This window comes from Eptatretus burgeri, chromosome 1 (assembly GCF_056783735.1).
Source record: "Eptatretus burgeri isolate ZD-2024b chromosome 1, Ebu_testis_v1, whole genome shotgun sequence".
In the NCBI taxonomy this organism is placed as follows: Eukaryota; Metazoa; Chordata; class Myxini; order Myxiniformes; family Myxinidae; genus Eptatretus; species Eptatretus burgeri.
This window is the reverse complement of record NC_140961.1, coordinates 151,237,953-151,258,890: the sequence shown is the minus strand read 5'-3', so window position 1 is coordinate 151,258,890 and position 20,938 is coordinate 151,237,953. Positions and strand designations below refer to the sequence as shown.

The window sequence follows — 20,938 nt, the reverse complement described above, 5'->3', positions numbered from 1 at the left end:
TTATAGTCAGTCTCTCTCTCTCTCTCTCTCTCTCTCTCTCTCTCTCTCTCTCTCTCTCTCTCTCTCTCTCTCTCTCTCTCTCTGTCTCTGTCTCTGTCTCTGTCTCTGTCTCTGTCTCTGTCTCTGTCTCTGTCTCTGTCTCTCTCTCTCTCTCTCTCTCTCTCTCTCTCTCTCTCTCTCTCTCTCTCTCTCTCTCTCTCTCTCTCTCTCTCTCTCTCTCTCTCTCTCTCTCTCTCTCTCTCTCTCTCTCTCTCCTGGACAGTGTTTGTCTTCAGACGTTTCCGGGCAGGGTTTGTCTCTGGACATCTCCAGGCAGTGTTCGTCTCCAGCCAGATTGGCTCCATAAGCATCTGGGTGGTGTTTGTCTATGGATGCGTCCAGGCAGTAATTAATGCTCCACCACCCCTTCTCGATTCCACACACCTACTCACTCCCCCTCCCTACTCTCTCCCCACTCTCTGTCTCTCTCAACTACCCCACTCTCCCTCTTCCTGCCTCCTTTTCTCCCTCCCCCCTTTAGCATTACTGTCAGTGAAGCGACGGGTGGTATTTGCTGGTTGTGAATAAAAACCCTCTTATCTGATTTATTTTTTTTTTGATCCATTTTCGAGGCTCGTATGAGAGCTACCACAAAACACAAAGCAAGGAGGCATGAGACAAGAGAGGTGAGAGAGTGAACGACAAAAGAGTGGGGAACAGTTACATTAGGAGATCTGTGGAAGGGAGAGGGATGGTGTGGGGAACACAGGTATACAAGATGGACACAACAGGGACTTTCAGAAAGGAAAGCATGGAATTTGAAGGAGGCAGGATTGGGGTGGATTAATGGGGGTAAAAAAGATCGTGGTTTTAGATGGGGAAAGGCAAGAGCTGTTGGTGGTGAGCAGCTGTTTTGAAGACCTGGATGAAAGAATGGAATTGAAGAGAGTATGGGAGTTTATTCCAAAGGTGGGAAAAAGAGGAATCAAAGAGTGAAGGTGAGCAGTGATTCGTGATTTTGGTAGTTTTACCAGAAGGGGGTTGCTAGCTGACATTGAGCACCCTAAGGAAATATGGGGGGGGGACAAATCACAGAAAGAGTGGGGGGCGCGAGACCAGAGAAGAGAAGGAAGAAGACAGAAAGACAACAGACCTGTCTACCATGAGAAAGTGAGAGCCCCAAAGACTCAGCCTCACCGTGGGAGATGCCAATGATCCTAAATGCCTTGGTTTCCACAGCGTGAGGCTGAGGAAGGTGAGAGGCAGCAGCACCAGCCCAGAGCAGAGAACATACTTCATCAGGCTGCCGACAAAAGCTCTGCATGTGGTTAGGAGCACAGGTGGTTCGAGGAAGGACTTCACACGACGGAGAATTCACAGTCGGTGACTGGCTTTGGACGCCAGGTTAGAAATGTGGCTTTCCCAGGAAAGATCATTGCAGATAGTGAGACTCAGAAGCTTGAATGAACGGACTTCTTCAAGAGGATTGTTGAGAAAGTAGATGGGGGGAATGGAGGGGGTTTACAGATGGTCCTTTCAGAGAAACATTGTGAGAGTGTGAGATTTGTCAGGCTTGAAAGACGTGTTCCACGTGTTGGACCAGTTTGTGATTTTATCCAGATGTGCAGAGAGGGAAAAAACTGCTGCTTGCGGGTGTGTGGGATGACAGATGGTACGGCAGATGGTGGAGTCATCGGCAAAGAGATAAAGAGGATTTTCCCCAGAGTCGGAGAGATCATCGATGAAAAACAGCAAACAAACAGGGCCCAGAACGCTTTCTTGAGGAACTACAGCCTGGACAGGAAGAGGGGATGAGAGAACTCCATTTATGGCCACACGTTGGCTGCAACAGGAGCGGAAGTCTGCAAGCCATGAGTGGGGATGGCCTTGGATACAATAGGAAGAGAGTTTGGTGAGCAGGGTAGGGTGCCAGACCGTGCAAAAAGCACACAATATGTCTTGGGATATGGCTCTAATTTCAGGTCTGGCATTGAGTACCTCCATCCATTGTTGGGAGATCAGAAGCAGGATATTCAGTGTGGAGTGACTTCGTCTGAAACCAAATTGATGATCGGACATCAAGTCGTTGGAGAAGAGGAAGTGTTTAATGTGTGAAGCGATTATGGATTCCATAACCTTGCTGAATGTTGGGAGAAGTCTGATCAGTCTGCAGGTGCAGAGATTTGTTTTTGCACCTTTTATGCAGGGTGGTAATATTTGCTGATTTCCAAGCAGATGGCAGATGACCTTGAGCAAATGAGAGGGAGAGTAGAATAGAGAGCAGGTGAGCAAAAGCAGAGGAGCAGGTTTTTAGGACACGAGGACTGATGCCGTCTTTGCCGGTTGCAGAATCTGAGTCAAGAACATTGTGAAGCACACCTTTCCTCGCTCCCATTTTATAAATAATGAACCCCCTACACATTCTTCTTACAGCCTGAGATATATTTTCTTCATTGATCCAGAAAAGTTCCATTTGGCATTCATCAGAGACGCGTTGAAGTCATAAGCCTTGGTTAGTTGGGCTCCGTCACCTTGGATAGTTGGGCTACACTAGGAAATTGTTTGTTCAACCGAGGAACACGGGGAGATTGGGCCACCTGATTGATGTTTGTGGTTGCTTCACAACACAATGGGGTGCCGAGTTATCCTCAGCATGTCGGCCTGCAGCACCAGAGGCTGGGAGGAGATTGAGGAGTTTCCCTTCATGGCAAACGCAGAACCCAAACCAATATATCGTGTTGCGGTTTTTTGAAACCGGCACTCCCTTGAGACAATGTCACATAACATGCAGTGGTTCCAGAGATGGTTTTCCATCAGTATTCATTTTAGATAGCCCTTCCCTTACATGTGATGGCTTTATGGGTCACATGCATTGTATGGGCTTTAGGCAGGTCTTTCTTCCCATTATTTACATTATTTTGCTTTGCTGCACCCATGAACCTCTTCCTTCATGCATGCATGCACACCAAGACGAAAGTCAATGATTGACTGAATCCTTGCTCTTCAGATCCTCACCAAATGCAGACAACAGTTTCGGCAGGGGCTGCACGCAGCCTACATTGATCTCCACAAAGTGTTGGAATCACTTGGCTGTGTATATATATATATATATATATATATATATATATATATATATATATATATATATATATATATATATATATATATATATATATATATATATATATATATATATATATATATATATATATATATATATATAACCGGGCATAGTGGCGTGCACCTGCAATCCGGCTACAAGGAGGTTTGGTTGGAGGATCGCTTGAGGGCGGGAGCTTTGCACTGGGCCACACTATGAGAGGGTGTAGGGCATCCCGGAATCAAGGCGAAACCCAATCCTTATGCCTGTGTCATAAGGGGCGACCAGGGTTGCGTCAGGAAGGGCAATTAAACCTATGCCAAATCAGTATGCGGATCATAACGGATGATCCACTGTGGGGACCCCTGATGGGAGCAGCCGAAAGAAGATGTGTGTGTGTGTGTGTGTGTGTGTGTGTGTGTGTGTGTGTGTGTGTGTGTGTGTGTGTGTGTGTGTGTGTGTGTGTGTGTGTGTGTGTGTGTGTGTGTGTGTGTGTGTGTGTGTGTGTGTGTGTGTGTGTGTGTGTGTGTGTGTGTGTGTGTGTGTGTGTGTGTGAAGATCGGCGGCTGGCTCTGGAGGCCAACTTGGAAATGTGGCTTTCCCAGGAAAGATCATAGCAGATAGTAAGGACCAAAATCTTGAACGAAAAGACTTCTTCAAGGGGATTGTTGATAAAGTTTTGGAGAGAAAAAGTGAGTGTGATATTTGTCAGAATTGAAAGACATGTTCCAAGTCTTTGACCAGTTTCTGATTTTAATGAGGTCAGAAGTGAGTGAAGAGGCTGCTGCTTGCCAATCTGAGGGATGAGAGGTGGTATGGCAGAGGGTGGAGTTATCAGCAAAGAGATAAAGAGGATTTTCCAGAGTCGGAGACATCATTGATGAAAATCAGAAAAAGCACAGGGCCCAGAACACTGCCTTGTGAAAATCCAGCCTGGACAGAAAAATAGATGAGAAAGAGCCATGAAGAGCCTTGCAGTGTCTGTTGCAGGAGAAGAAGTCTGCGAGCCATGAGTGGAGATTGCCATAAGATACCACAAGAAGAGAGTTTGTTGAGCAGTTCGGGATGCCAAACTGTATCAAAAGCATGTGATAGGTCTCGGGAGATGGCTGTGATCTCATGTCTGGCACTGAGGATCTCCATCCATTGTTGGTAAAGCAGGAGCAGCATATCCAGGGTAGCGTGTCCTGGTCTGAATCCAAATTGATGATCAGAAATCAATCCATTGGAGAAGGATTTAATTCCAGAAGTGATGATAGATTCCATGACCTTGCTGATGATTGGGAGCAGGCTGATTGGTCTGTAGTTGCAAGGATCAGTTTTTGCACCTTCTTATGCAGAGCTGTAATGTTTGCTGATTTTACAGCAGATAGCAGAGGACCTTGAGCAAATGAGAGGGTGAGTAGAACAGAAATTTGGTGGGCAAGAGCAGCAGAGCAGTTTTTCAGGATATGTTATGCAATCAGGACCAGTTGCAGAATTGGAGTCAAGGTTTGACAGCAAGCTCTCCACCTTATCAGGAGAAAAGGACACAGTGTCCAGGATCAGTTGGGTGTCACTGGGTAACGTGGATACAGAAAGCGATGGGGTTGGGACACAAAATTTCAAAGCAAACACAGAGTTTTTGTGTGCAGTGTCAGCTGTGTGGCCATTTGAGGTAAGGGAGGGGATGGAGGGGGGACATACCCTAGAAACAGTCTTAACCAGATGCCACCAGAATTTAGAGGTGGGAGAGAGGTTTGACAGTTCAGACATGAGATTAAAAAGATGTTGATTCCTGGCTCTCCAGAGGGTGGACACACACTTTTCCGAAACCTTGTGGAAGAAGCTGAGATTGCCTTCAGCTGGAATTGCCATCCTTGAGTTGAACGCAAGTTGTAGGGCAACAGCCTCGCCACAACTTTCAGTGTACTATGGGCAGGAGGAAGATTACGACAATTGAAGATGAGAAGGGAGAAATCTATGCATGAGACAGAACTAATTGCTTTGAAAAAATTCCCAGGATGAGTTGATGTCAAAGACAATAAAAATGTGATGCCGGTCTAGAAGTTTGATGGCTGCTTTAAGTTCCTGCCAGTCGGCCGAAGTGAAATTGCAGACTCATTGTCGATAAGTTGGTTCACTAATAACGGCCAGAGAGATGACAACTTCAACAAACATATGGTCAGTTGAACCAATTGGAGCAATAGAACAGCAGATGTTAACATGGAAATTGGTAAATATCAAATTCATGCAAGATAGAGTACCGTTGGCTGAGATCTGGGTCAGGAAGTTGACAGATAGTGGAAGTCCCAATGAGTCGCAGAAGTCCTTTGCTGAAGAGGAGGGAGAAGGGAGGAGTTGGGGAGGGGAAGGATGAGAATGGGTGCTGCTATTGTGAAGATTGGAGTGGGTGGGGGAGGAAAAAGCATTGAGGGGATGGAAGAGGAGGAGGTATGATGAAATGTGAGGGGTGGGAAGAGGGGAGCCGCTTTGAGAAGGGGCTTGAGGGTGGAGATTTGAAGGCAAGGGGGGTAGATTTGAAGGTGAGGAGGGAGGGGAGAGGATTGAGGGAGAACAAGATTTGTGTAGGTAGGAAAAGAGGGAGGTGTGATTGGAGGAAAGAAATAGCATGTTTGAGATATTGAGGAGTGCACTGAATGAGAGAGCACGATATTTGTTTGGCTGGGATGGAGCCCACAGATGTTTGAAAACCATATAATTTGGAATACCAGAGGAGGAGCTGTTCATAAAGCAGAGGGCAGTGGAGATGTTCTAAAAGAGGAGGTAGGATTGGGGGAAAGATGGGAGTAGTAAGGAGGGGGTATAACAAGGAAGGAGTTAGGAGGGGATATAACAGGGAAGGAGTTAAGAGGGGGTAGATTTGAGGAGGTGGGGTGAATTTGCACTGAAGTTGTGGAAAAAAGAACAATTGATGGAAAACGAACATGCATTGCAAAATGTGATTTTAAAATTTGTAGGTTAGAGATACGTTTGTATACGTTGGAGGAGGGATGGAGTGCCAGAGATTTGAGAGAATAGAGAAGGGAAACATTGTAACAGATGGAATTTTGACATGAAATGAAAGAAACGTCAAATTGAACTCAGGGTTTGAGTTGAGAAGAAGAAGAAGAAGAAGAAGAAGAAGAAGAAGAAGAAGAAGAGGAAGAAAAAGAAGAAGAAGAAGAAGAAGAAGAAGAAGAAGAGGAAGAAAAAGAAGAAGAAGAAGAAGAAGAAGAAGAAGAGGAAGAAAAAGAAGAAGAAGAAGAAGAAGAAGAAGAAGAAGAAGAAGAAGAAGAAGAAGAAGAAGAAGAAGAAGAAGAAGAAGAAGAAGAAGAGGAAGAAAAAGAAGAAGAAGAAGAAGAAGATGAAGAAGAAGAAGAAGAAGAAGAAGAAGAAGAAGAAGAAGAAGAAGAAGAAGAAGAAGAAGAAGAAGAAGAAGAAGAAGAAGAAGAAGAAGAAGAAGAAGAAGAAGAAGAAGAAGAAGAAGAAGAACAGGGCAGAAAGAGGAAGTTTAAACATTGTAAGACCATTTTGTTTGTGTTTTTTTTTTAAGATTAGGGAAGGTGGAGGCAGAGTGAAGGAAAAGTTTGAAGAAAATGTGGTGAAGGTACATTGTGAAGACCTTCACAATCAGAGTGGGATTGGAAATGTGGAATGGCAGTGAGGAGATGGTTGAAGAATAAGAAGAGCAGAGGAAGTCATGTGGATCCAGGGGTGGGGGGGGGGGAGGTGAGAAAGGAAATTTTTTGGGGCTTGTTTTTCATATTTTAACACATGAAACAGAGGGTGTAGTTGAGAGGTATTGAAAGAGTGGGGAGAGATTGTGGAGAAAATAAAAACTGGAGGTAATAAGGTATAAAATAAACACGTTTGTGCACACAGACAGGAAAAAGGGTAGGCTTCGAGGAAACCCGATATGAAAAGACCGACAAAAACTCACCAATTAGCACAAGTTTTAAAACAAAACTGAATTAGGAACACACAGTAAACACGGAGAAAAAAATTAACAGTCAAAAAAAAAAACCGATAAAAATGACCAGAAGCATTATCTTTGAGAAAGTCGGCAGAGACCCGAGAAAATACACCATCGTTACTCAAGAACCAGAACCCGAACTCTGACTTCACGGGTGACTCAAAACACATTACATAAGGTACTAACTGAAAATAGTAAACAGCTCTGGATATCTTGGATTCAGCAGTTCTGATATGATAAATATGTTTTCATCAAACCAGTGATGCTAATGCCTTTCAAAAGAACTCCACAATGGGTATTGCAGATATGGAAACAAACAAAATTTAATTTTTCTTATCATGCTCCTACAGCATGTCTTCCACCAACACGACCATTTGATCCAGACTGCATACTCTGCCCAACTTTGACTGAAGGAGAAAACAAATGTTTACTTGCTGGGCCTGTCGAGGCCTGTGCTCCAAGAAAGTTGAAGCTTTGTCCACATGCAAGTTAACTTCTGTTGACGAACAGTGAAGGAGATTGACAATATCAAAGTATCATGTACAATGGGCATAAAACACAAATGAACCAAAGAAAAGAGGATACAGTATTATTTTGTATGCATCACAAAGACATTGGGAAAGACAGGAGAAATCGACACATGGTATGAAATTACACAACACATATATATATATATATATATATATATATATATATATATATATATATATATATATATATATATATATATATATATATATATATATATATATATATATATATATATATATATATATATATATATATATATACAATCTCATTGGCTGACTCATTTGATCCTACAATCCTGAGATAACAAGAGCTTGTTATCCTGAGATAACGAAAACATGCTTAAAGATGAAAGTGATTGATAATAAGATAATAATAAGGTTACGAGCTTTCAAGGTTTGATACATTTGGTGCTGACAGGTACCTCTGTTGATAAGTGAGTACATTCTTTATAACATCTTACAAGATTTCACTTATTGATTTACAGTTTTTATTCTAATAAATGGAACAAGCCTACCTTGAAATGAGTGGACTTTGCAAAATGCTTTTTTAGCATAATAAGAGAAGATGACTGCCAGGCATAAGCATGTCAAAGGTCCTCCAAACTGGCAGGATACTTCGTTTGGGCGTCCAAAGAACGATAAACTGCTCAAAAGAGTAGAAGAAAGAGCGAACAGCAGGAATATTTCCCATTTGATTTCAACAACTTTTAAAGTTGGTTTGTTCCGGTGATAATAAAGGAGAGATCCGATAACAAAACTCATCATTAATCCCAAAAATATAAGGGAAAGAAGTGTAATTGTCAAAGTGTCTGAGAAAGATAAATATTCTTCAGGTTTTGGGAAACAATTGTCTCGATGATGGTTGGAAGAGTAATGTGTGGGGCAGTGTTGGCACTCGTATGAATCTGTGGATATGTTCATAGTGCCATATTGGTGAATTTTATTCATATTATTTGATGACTGCATTTATATGCAAAGTTCAGTAAACAAAGTTTACATCGATGCACAAACCTGAATTATTTGAAAATTCTCCAACATTGCAAGGAACACATTTGAAGCAGCAAACAGGAAGACCTACTAAGGCAATGCGTCGTGTCCCAGGATCACATGGTTCACTGCACCTTGACTGTGGCACCTTAAAAAAACAAACAGCAACAAATTGTTTTGAGTTCACAAGAAAAGATTTGCAGGTGTATTGTTTAGAAGGAATACATCATGCTTCTTTTATAATTCTTTTCAGAGGCTTCACAGTTGAGGTGTTTCCAAGTTGACTCCCAACAGATAAATGTTAACAAAGACCAGGGTGTGAATGATGCCATGTCAATGTACCTTCAATATTGCAATTCCATATTGTGGGATTCCAGCTTGATTGGCCCCAAAAAATGGACAAAACCATAAGTGGTGGCTCCACTGTTCATTACTTGTGAACTTTAAAATCCTTGCTCTTTACATCAGACTTGAGTGTGGCTCGCAGAAGCCATCTGAAATGCGGATGAAGTGGTGCGCATGCACACATGTCGTTTAATGTAGTGTGTTGCCTTAATGGGAACAGAAAGGTTTGCCATAAAGACATTGCTACAAGTAACGGGATTTGAACCAGTGTCCCAAACGTCAATCCAAACTGCGAGTGTTCAAGGTGATGGCGTCAGTCACCCGCAGTCCAATTTCAAGCCCACCAGGCTTTGGCCCACAAACTATCCGAGTGGTTTTTAGAAGCTTGCACAATTTTGCAAAGGAAAGGGTGGAGGGGGGTGGAGGCACAGAGATACCTTTTGGTAGTTGGAGATGTTACTCCCCTTTAAAAAAAACTATCAGGCCAGTTTCCTACGTGCAGGAGGTTTATTCTGTGGCATGAATTCAAAACAACAAAGTCTTCTTTATACAAGCTTTCAGGAAACAAGTAAAAACAGACATAAAATATCAAAGCCCCCATTATTTTAGTAATCTTGCTGTGCTGAGTTAAAGGGCGAGTCAATATTTATGTCGAACTAAAATGGCTGCCAGTCTACCTGTCGGGCATCTTTGATCAGATTCCAAAATAAAGTGAGCTGCATGTGTATGCCATCATGACCATGCATGTCTAAGAGTTGGTTGGGGACACATTTAAGTAACAAAATGTCCACCAGTTGGACATCTTGGATCATATGTCAAAAAAAATGATGTACATATGTAAGCCATCATTCTTTATCTGTGCCAAGTTTGAACAACTTCAATTAGTGCCTGTCCAAGAAATGGTCAATGACGAGTTCAATACAGGGTTTGTTTGCAATGAAAAAGGCTGCCAATCTCCCAGTCAGCTATCTTTTATCAGGTCGCAAAATAAAGTGAGGTGCACGTGTATGCCATCATGTGCTGTGTTTGTGCCAAGTTTGAACAAAATCAGAATATGCATGTCTGGGATTTGGTTGCAGATGCACACACACATACACAGACACAAAGATTGAGAGCAAATCCATAAGCCCCCGTTTTGTACAAAGTCCAACGGGGTCTTATAATCATTCACGAGCAGCACAGACAAAATATACACACATGAAACTTTGCTGAAATGACTCTTTCCCTTGATCACACACAGAGACCTTAGAAACATCCGACGAAGGAAAAGCACGTTAACAAATTTAGATGTATCAATAGGGGACGAGAGTGGGGCGTTTAAAATAACAAATTAAAAGCAAGAAAAATAAGGTTAATGAAAAAGATAAATAAACGATTCTTGTTGAGAACTGGTTTGCTCGCAATTTCATGGTCTCCTCTTGACTTAGGCAGAGGATGGTTTGATCCATCTGTGCCACTCACACCCCACACGAGAGAGAGGTGGAATGGTGGCACGTTGTCTCTTCAGAGACAAAACCTTGCTCTACTCCTCACACCTCACACCTCATACCTCACGTAATGAGAGAGACGGAAAATGGTGGCACATCGTCTCTTCAGAGAAAAAACCTCAATCAACTCCTCAAACCTCACATGAGGGAGAGAGGGAAAATGTTGGTGATCTTTCTTTCGAGCCAAAACCTCTCTCGGCTCCTCGCCATTTTAAACACTTCCCTTGTAGCCGGCAAGAAAGGCGGGGCACCCATTGTGATTCATCATAACAATGTATTTTTCATCAGGATTTTTACAAAGCAACCATTTACATTGCGAAACAGTGAATGCATTTCCTCTTTCCTAAAATAAAGTGATATTGCCTTTCGTTCTTAGCCTTGAAGACAGAACCTCCAATAGCAGGAACATCCGGCCATCTGAACATGACATTAAGCAGCTTTCGGAAACAATGTGCACACATCGTGGTGTGACTCGAGGATAAAATAAATCAATAAAGGTGCTCGTCTTTCCCACAGCTGAACCAGCATTTAATATGTGAGACAAGCAGCACTTATCAACATTATACACCTCCTAAACTACCTTCCTTCGTTCCGTGTCAGTGGTGTTTCATCAGGATGATGGTTACTGCAGCGTGTCGTCTCTCCCAAGCTGACGGCATTTTTCCCTTCTTTTCACAACCACAACAATATATGTGTGTGTGTGTATATATATATATATATATATATATATATATATATATATATATATATATATATATATATATATATATATATATATATATATATATATATATATATATATATATATATATATATATATAAGCCTGGTGTTGGCTTTGTGATTAGGGTGGTGGCTTGGGATCCCAGGGTCCTGAGTTCAAGCCCCGTTGGCTGCTGAATTAACACCAGGGGGTTGACTCAGCCTGTAATCCTTCCTAGGTCGGCGAAATGAGTACCAGTGTACTGGTCCCAGTGTATGCTCCGGTTAGAATTGGTGTACCATATCCCTGTGTGTCGTAAGACGCGACCAGGATTGGCGTCAGGAAGGGCATCCGGCCATAAAACATTTCCTCAAGAAAAAGCCAACCCCTGCACAGCAGGGAAAAATGGCTGTAAAAACGGTCATATATATATATATATATATATATATATATATATATATATATATATATATATATATATATATATATATATATATATATATATATATATATATATATATATATATATATATATATTTGTGCAGCTGCACAACCAGACACAGATACCAGGTTCGAGTTCCACGGTTCGTGTCAAAATGACTGCAATTGTCAGCAAAGTCAACAGCCTTGTGAAAGTTCCTGGACCTGTTTGTGATGTTACAATACTCGTTGGGAGCATGTAATTAACCGAATGAATCACCGATAAGCACTCTCTATGTTCCTTATCTGGCCGAGCCACATAAGATTGTGAAAGCTCTGAGCTGGATTGATTCACCAAATGAGAACAAATGAGATCACCACAACAAGCAGAATCCAACCCCGTGACCAGGTATATTAATATCAAGAAGTTGGAAGACCTCTTATGTACCCTAGCTGATTTGCAGCAAGCAAAAATGTATTTTCCCATTATTTTTTGGCTTTTTAAAGTATTTTTGGTATTTCAGTAATGTAAAAAAATGATTTTTTTTCCCAAAAATAGCAAATAGATAGCTTTCCCTTGCTATTTTTCTTTAATATTTTGGAGATTTTGGTGATTGAAGCGATATTTTTCCTGACTGTTTTTTTTCAAAATTGTATTGCTATTTTTTTCACTATTTCTCTTAATTTTGTTGTTTTACGCCAATGTGGTTGCTATTTTTTCACTCTTTTGTCCATACTTTGATATTTTACACCAAATTGGTTATTATTTTTTCACTATTTTCCTGGACTTTGGTTTTTTTTACACCAGATTTGCTGCTATATATTTTACTATTTTTATGTTTTTTTTTTTTTACACCAAAGTGGTTATTATTTTATGCTATTTTCCTTGCCTTTGTTTTTTTTTTTCACACCAAATTTGCAGCTATTTTTTCACTATTTCTCTTTACTTTGTTGTTTTTTTTACCAAAGTGGTTGCAAATGTTTTACTCTTCTGTCCATACTTTGATATTTTAGACCAAATCGGTTATTATTTTTTTACTATTTTGCTGGACTTCTTTTTTTTTTTTTCAACACATTTGCTCCTAGTTTTATTTTTTTTGCACAATTTTTCAATATTTTGTTTTTACACCGAAGTTGTTATTAGTTTTTTTCACTATTTTGCTGGACTTTTTTTTTAAACACCTGATTTGATATTATTGTTTTTTGTTTTTTTTTTACAATTTTTGCATATTCTGTTTTTTTATAAAAAAAAAAGTGGTTGTTACTTTTTCACTATTTTCCTGGAATTTTTTTTTTACATCAAATTTGCAGCTGTTTTTTCACTATTTCTCTTTACTTTGATGTTTAACACCAGAGTGGTTGCAAATGTTTCACTCTTTTGTCCACACTTTGTTATTTTAGACCAAATTGCTTATTGTTTTTTCAATATTTTCCTGGTCTTTATTGTTGTTTTTTTTTACACCAGATTTGCTTCTAATTTTTATTTATTATTATTGTTCAATATTTTGTTTTTAAATGAAAGTGCTTATTATTTTTTCATTATTTAGCTGGACTTTTTTCTTTTTCACCAGATTTGCTGCTGTTTTATTTTTACTATTTTTGTATGTTTTGTTTTTTCCACCAAAGTGGTTATTATTTTTTCACTATTTTCCTGGACTTTTTTTTTTTACAACAGATTTGCTGCTATTTATTTATTTATTTATTTATTTTTACTATTTTTCGATATTTTGGTTTTTTAGAGAAAGTGATTATTATTTTTTCACTATATTCCTGGACTTTGTTTTTTTTTACACCAAATTTGCTGCTATTTTTTCATATTTCTCTTTACTTTGTTATTTTACACCAAAGTGGTTGCAAATATTTCACTCTTTTGTCCAGACTTTGTTATTTTACAACAAACTGGTTATTATTTTTTCACTATTTTCCTGGACTTTGTTTTTTTTCATCAAATTTGCTTCAACTTTTGGACTATTTCTTTCTACTTTGTTGTTTTGCAACAAAGTGGTTGCTGTTTTTCCACTACTTTTTTCCATACTTTATTGTTTCACACCAGCTTAGCTGCTATTTGTATCACAATTTTTCTGTACATTGTTTGTTTTACACCAAATTGGATATTATTTTTTTCACTATTTTCCTGGACATATCGGGCCCAATACGTTTTTGAAATATCATGCTATATATATAACGTTTTGACCCCATCTCTCAATGGAGAAGAATCACTTTGAATATTAAATAATTCTCATATCCATATCCGCATTCAGATCATCACCAAAATCGAAACAATACGTTGAGGTCACACAACCCAACCTGTTCACCAAGTTTTATCTAAATCCATTGAAAACTTTTTGAGATATCGTGCTATGAAAGGAGAAGAATCAATTAAAACATGATCGGATCTGGATCTGGATTGAGATCTTCACCAAAATCGAACTACGTTGTCCTTTCGACATTTCCAGGCTGTCCACTAAGTTTCGTCCGAATCCATCCCCAACTTTTGGAGTTATTGTGCAATAAATCATTTTTGGCGAAGAACAACAACCATCTCTCAATGGTGAAAAATCACTTTAAAATTCTAGTCGTCAGATGCAGATCTGGATCTTATCCAAAATCTAATACATTTGTCCTTGTCACACATCTAACATGCCCACCAAATTTCCTACGGATCCAACCACAATTTTATGAGATATCCTTCACACAGACAGACAAACCGACAAACAAACAAAAAAGAAAAAGATGACGTGCAGAGCAAGATACTTGCCAAATCTATCCCCCTCTCCAAAGGTTGCCATCGATGCATCAAATTGTCCCTTTCATGAAGATTAAAATTGACAATCTTAATCAAAGCTCAGGTCAATCTGATGAAAATTGATCATTTTTCATATTGAAATTGATGATTTTAGAAGTTTGACCTTAAGTCGACCTTTGACCTTTTCATGTTAAACATAGTTGCTTTCCAAATTCAGTGATGGACCATGCAAATCCTGTTCAACTTTCAAGTTAATGGGATGTAAATTGATAATTTTTCAGATGAAAATTCATTTTAGAAGTTTGACCTTGAGTTGACGTTTGACCTTTTGATCTCAAAAATAGTTAGTTTCCAAATTTAATAATGCACTATGCAATAGCTGTTTAATTTTGAAGTCAATCAGATGAAAAATGACGATTTTAGAAGCTTGTCCTTTGACTAAAAAATCAATAGGAAACAAAATCGACTGACCAATATACTTGAAAAATCTTACATTTTGAAAGCAAAGATGTCATGCATACTTGCGAAATGCAAAAAGCAAATTTGACCTCAAAAATAATTGGTGGTTGAATTCAATAACCAAATAGGAAACTCCTCTTCAAATCCCAAGTCAATTGAATGAAAATTGACAATTTTAGAAATTCAGCCTGTGTTGACTTTTTGGCCAATGTTGACCACAAATATACACTGTGGTTGAATTCAGTAACCCAATATGCAAATCCTCTTCAAATTTCAAATAATGGCATGAAAATTGAAGATTTTAGAAATTCCAGCTTCGTTGTTGACCTTTTGGCCTATGTTGACATTTTGGTCCATGTTGACCTAAACAAAATACTTGGCTAGTTGATTTCAGTGACCTGAAATATAAATCCTCTTCAAATTTCAATCCAATCAGATGAAAATTGACAATTTTAGAAATACAGCCGATGTTGACCTTTTAGTTATATGTTGACCTCAAAAACAATTGATGTAATGGTTGAATTCATTGACGTGAAATATAAATTCTCGTCAAATTTCAAGTTAATTGAATGAAAATTGAAAATTTTAAGAATCTGGCCTATGTTGACCTTTTGGCCAATGTGGACCTTAAAAATAATTGGTAGTTGAATTAATTGACCTGATATGAAAATCCTCTTCAAATTTCAATTCACTTGGATGAAAATTGAAGATTTTAGAAATAACACCTCAGTTGTTGACCTTTGGCCTTTGTTGACCTTTTGACCTCATAGTCAATAGGCTTCTTGCTTATGTTAAACAATACCAATGGGTGAAGTTTCGTGAAAATCGGTTTAAATTCTGATCTGAAGAGGAAAAACAAAAAAGGACAACAATCAAACAGACAAGCCGGTAGGCGGTGATGGGTCACCGAGCATGGAAACTATAAGATATAGAGCAAAATGGATGTCATATAGCGGATAGGGAATCATCTTAAGATTATGCAAATCAAATCTCATCCAGTTCCATCGACTGATAACTACTTGGTATCCATTTGAAAGAAAAGTACTGAAAATGCGGTTTGAACTCGGAAATCCCCAAAATTCGAGTGGGTGCTGTGGGTGAACAAAGATCTAAATCGAAAATCCGGCTCGTTAATTTGTGCACAATGTGTTCCAGACGATTAGTGTGAATTTTCATGACCATCCGACCATAACCCTCGGAGGAGTAGCATTTGGCGCGAAGGCACCGCCAGCTCTCGCATATTATCGATTTTTGCACTAATTGACCTTTGACCCCTGACCTAAGCGAAATCGGTCAATATGTCCTGAGGCAAAGTTATAGTACTCATTGAGTTCCATGAACCTGCAAAGTTTCATTCATATCGATGCACTCACCTGGTCGCTAGTGGGCCTTCAATTTTCGCCAATTTTCACGCATACCCTGATATATTTGATAGAGCATCACCTGGAGATCATTCTTGTCAAATTTCATAACCCGACGTGGGATAATGGCTTTCGGAATTGACTTTGCGTGAACAGTACCGATTTTGAAGGATTTTCGGTTGTTGCTGGGGAACCAAAGCATCCCAAGCAACCATCACAATTTCCAAAGCAATAAGTCATAAGATGTACCTACCACCCGAGTTTGGTCAAAATCCGCCCACGTTTACTACCAATTATGCTGATGACAAACGAACAAACATCCAAACAAACATCCAAACAAACAGACAGAATTACTGACAATAAGGGTAACCTATTTCGGCGACCCAACAAACAGAATAATGCACACAAGAAACCAATATACCTGAAAAATCTTCGATTTTCGCATGCAACAAACAGAGAGGTGAAAAGATAACTTCCCCCCCCCCCTTCGGTGGTGGAGGTAACAAGAAGGGCACTCAGTAGAGCCTTATACCTCTGCCTGGATCCACATTCTGATCTTCACCATATTTGAATCATATTGTCCTTTTCACACAACCGTCCATCAAGATTTGTCATAATCAAACAACTTTTTGATACATTGTGATGTATCTTCTTCTTCTTCTTTCGGCTGCTCCCGTTAGGGGTCGCCACAGCGCATCACCGTATGATCCGCATAGTGATTTGGCACATGTTTTAGGCCGGATGACCTTCCTGACGCAACCCTGGTCGCCTCTTACGACACAGGGATATGGTACACCTATTTTAACCGGGGTATACACCGGCCCAGTACACTGGTACTCACTTCGCCGACCTCGGAAGGATGACAGGCTGAGCCAACCCCCTGGTGTATTAATTCAGTGGCCCAACGGGGCTTGAACTCAGGACCTTTTGGATCCCAAGCCACTGCCCTAACCACTGCACCAACACACCAGGCTAGACATTGTGATGTATGTATGTATATATATATATATATATATATATATATATATATATATATATATATATATATATATATATATATATATATATATATATATATATATATATATATATATATATATATATATATATATATCGTTTTGGCCCTGTCTCAATGGTGAAGAATCACTTGAAAATTTCTCGGATCCGCATCCCGATTTGGAATCTTCAGCAAAATCGAATCATTTAGTCCATGTCAGACACCCAACATGCCCACCAAGTTTCATCCAAATCCATCCACAACTTTTTGAGATATCGTGAAATATCCTTTTTAGCCCCATCTCTTAATGGTGAAGAATCACCCAAAAATCAAATAATTATTGTATCCAGATATAGATTCGGAACTTCAAAGTTTAATGGATTTATCCTTGTCACACACCCTCCCTGTGCAGCAAGTTTCGTCTGAATCCATCCTTAGCCTTTTGATATATTGTGCTGTATATTGTTTTTGTCCCTATCTCTCAATGGTGATTTTCCACTTTAAAAAATTCAGATCCGGATTCGGATCTTCAACAAAATGAAGTGTTGCCATCCTTCGCTGGTCATTATATTCACAAATTTAACGATTGCTTGAAAACTGTGGCCAAAAATTCTGTGACAGACAGACAAATAGACAGACAGACAGAAAAATGCCACACACATACTTGTTTAAAAAAAAAAAATTGCCAATTTACAAACAGACAAAAACGACAGACCAATAAACAGATAAACACTACAGACCAATATATTGTACTTGTAAAAATTTTTTTTGCCAAGTCATGAAAAATCACACATACAGTGAGCCAGATCATGCATCTGATCAAGTTGAAATTTAATACATATGTTCCCCATGACTACTCAATCATAATTGTGACATTTCATGTTGATTGCTTGAAGGGGTTCAAGAGAATTTTTTTTAAAGATTTTCATTCAATACAATTTGGCCGTCTGCCAGACCATGTGAGCTATTCATTATTCGTGAACACCCTACCATCACTAAGGCTTGCGGAATATGTGGGTGAAGTCTCCCCTCAATTTGCCAGTCCATTCTGAAGAAGAAGATTATTAAAGGTTTATTCTTCCAAAAAATCATAGCTGCCAAACCATGTGACCTTTGACGTCAAAGTTGGAGAAAGTTTAGTTCCTAATTGATAGACGATCATACCTTTAAAGTTTTGCATCGAACTGTTCATCCGTTTTGGAGAAGAAGATTTTTGAAGATTTTTATGTTCAAAAATATGGCTGCCAAAACACATGACCGATAACATCATCAATTTTCCCCCATACAATTTAGCCCTAGATGGCCCTCAAAAATTTTCATACAAATTGAATAAAGTGTCCCACGTATGCAATTATGATGTCATAATGAAGCCACCTTTGACATCAGCAAAAATCAGTCTTGTTTCCCATGGGGAGTACTTGATGTGACAAATTTCATTTTTTAGCTCGCCTGTTCGAAGAACAGAGAGCTGTAGCGATACCCCCGGCGTGAGCGTGAAAATGTTAAAGTTTTTGGTGCAAGTTATTTAGAAGCTTGCCATTCATTTAATATGTGTACGAGGATGCTGATATTGGCATGGAGGTTCCTTTGGGGTATATTATTGATGTAGTGAAGTTGAAATTAAAAAATAATTTCAAATGTTTTAAAATTTTGACCTGTTTTGAACTTCACTTTTTTGTAGCACATCAACGTTATTTCCTTTCTAATGTTTTTAGGTACTACAATATTTTTTACTGATTACAATATACAAATACATATATTGCTTTAAAATTATTTGGATCAGAATTCACCGCAATGCTTTATAAAAAATATTATTAGACTAGTTTTTTAAAAATTATAAATGCATAAACAGGCGAGCATTGGGTGGCTTTGACGCCAACTCTTTAGTTTTCCATGGAGCGGTTTTAGAGATACAGAGGTCCAAAGTTGTTCCCTTTTTTCCAACATGGCTGCCATACCATGTGACCCATAACATGAAAATTATCATTGAAACATTTAACATGAGTTGTTGCACATTTGGTGAAAATTTCGTGTCAGTCAGATACACGGTTGTACTGAAAACAGAGAAAATTTGCATGGACATATGTTTGTAGGTACATACAGAGGACCCGAAAACATAATGCCTCTGGTGACTTCCTCAGCAGAGGCATAAAAACATGATTATTGTCATTATTGAAAATGATTAAATTACCTGATTATTCTTGTTATTCCAAATGATGGAATTCATGTTCAGTTGGAGTTGCATATTTGAAGGTTCACTTGAATCAAACGAACCAACACGTTTAAACTGTACTTCTCCAGTGCTATCACGCTGCCAATTAATAATGTCATATCGTGCAGGAGGATCACCGTTTTTATCAAAATACATTTCATGCCCCAAATTGTTTACAAACATTACCTTTGTCATGTAATATAACAACTAAGGATGAGAAAAAATGGTTTCAAACACTCATTGCTCATATCACCAGCAGAACAAGGACATTTCACCCCATGCTTACACACCAATGCCCAACCCCATCATGGATCATAAACACATCAATGCTCAAATAAATCAAGTAATGGATGACATCAACAAGGTGTTGCTTCAGCTCGACGAAAGGCCATGGGAACAAGGAAAAGCTGTTTCAAAGTCAGCCTCCAAAGCCAGCCATCGACTCTATCTCTGTCTGTCCATCCGTCCGTCATGCTATCCCCTCCAAAACGGTTGTGCTGAAATTCAATAAACTTGGCAGTTATGATCTACACTTGGCAGATAGGTGCATGAGCACTATCATTTTTGGCCCCATCCCCTGGGACACTGGGTCGAACGAAAGGTCAAATCCCCAAAAATCAACATTGGGGAACGCAAGAAATACAAAACTATGTTTTGGGGGATTCTCCCCCTTGTTCATGTCCCATTGGGTGGAGACTTAGGCTTACAGGGGTCAAACAGAATATTTTTAAACTAAAAAATTCATATTGGATCATTTCTGGTGGAACCTTTTGCTATCCTTCAACTTTGCTTTTGGTGGGAAGCATGGGGAGTTGTGATGATGTGCAATCAACTTTGCTCGAGTTATGATTATATTTACTAGCAGAATTCCCGCCATATGGGCTATGTTGCTCTAAAGGCCCGGTCACACCTTGACGTTTTAGCCAGCGATGGCAACGTATTAAAATGTATGTAAAACGCTGGCTTACGTTGAACTTTTAATGTTTCTTTTTTAAAGATTCGGACGTATTCATAGCGACTTGGTCTTATGTATAACGCATTGGTAACGGACACAGAACGTTTCGTTGTGTTATAGATAACTTATACCAACGAATGCTGAACCTGTTGTCGGCCTACACAACCTATGCCCAACGATAGTCTAACTTAGGCATAGCGCGTTGCACGTATCGCCGACGATGTCGTGACGTAGCCTATTAAAAGGCTGACACACAACGATTCGAATCATAACAGCCGTAGAAATGGAAGTGACAACATCGCGGTCACACCTTGGCGATCTTGCCAGCGTATGCCGACCTAAGAAAAATGTGTCTAAAACGTTGGGACACGTCAAATACGGTATGAGTAAGTTTGGTATATGTGAGTACAATGCTAAAGTACGCTATCATACATCGTAGTAAGTAGAGTACGTCAAGAAATTTTAATCATGTTCAAAATTTTACGACGTACTCGGCGTATGACACACGTTCCGCATGCGATGGGGATAAGTTTTACACACGATATGTGGACGCTTACACACATCCACAAACGCTACTTATAAGCTACTCATAAGTCGAAACACGTCGCGGTAATGTCTTTTTTTTATGCGAAACTTATTTCTAACTTATGTTTGACGTGCTTTGAACCAATTCTTTACGTAGTCCCAACACACATCGACGTATG

General features: G+C 39.2%; 1 protein-coding gene and 1 long non-coding RNA gene across 2 annotated transcripts in view; one reads left to right on the top strand and one right to left on the bottom strand.

The window, feature by feature from the left end:
• The window catches only part of LOC147035752 (uncharacterized), a 207,560-nt gene that overhangs the window by 153,198 nt on the left and 33,424 nt on the right, over nucleotides 1-20,938 (top strand). The gene's annotated exons all lie outside the window — the stretch shown is intronic.
• LOC147035753 (extracellular calcium-sensing receptor-like) overlaps nucleotides 1-20,938 on the bottom strand; it is a 39,062-nt gene that overhangs the window by 3,985 nt on the left and 14,139 nt on the right. Inside the window, exons 5-7 of the mRNA XM_085899067.1 lie at nucleotides 19,259-19,486; nucleotides 8,576-8,699; nucleotides 8,080-8,207 (exon numbers count right to left, since the gene is read on the bottom strand). Of these exons, the coding sequence (XP_085755193.1) occupies nucleotides 8,152-8,207; nucleotides 8,576-8,699; nucleotides 19,259-19,486 (408 nt within the window). The 3' untranslated portion in view covers nucleotides 8,080-8,151. The remainder of the gene's footprint in view (nucleotides 1-8,079; nucleotides 8,208-8,575; nucleotides 8,700-19,258; nucleotides 19,487-20,938) is intronic.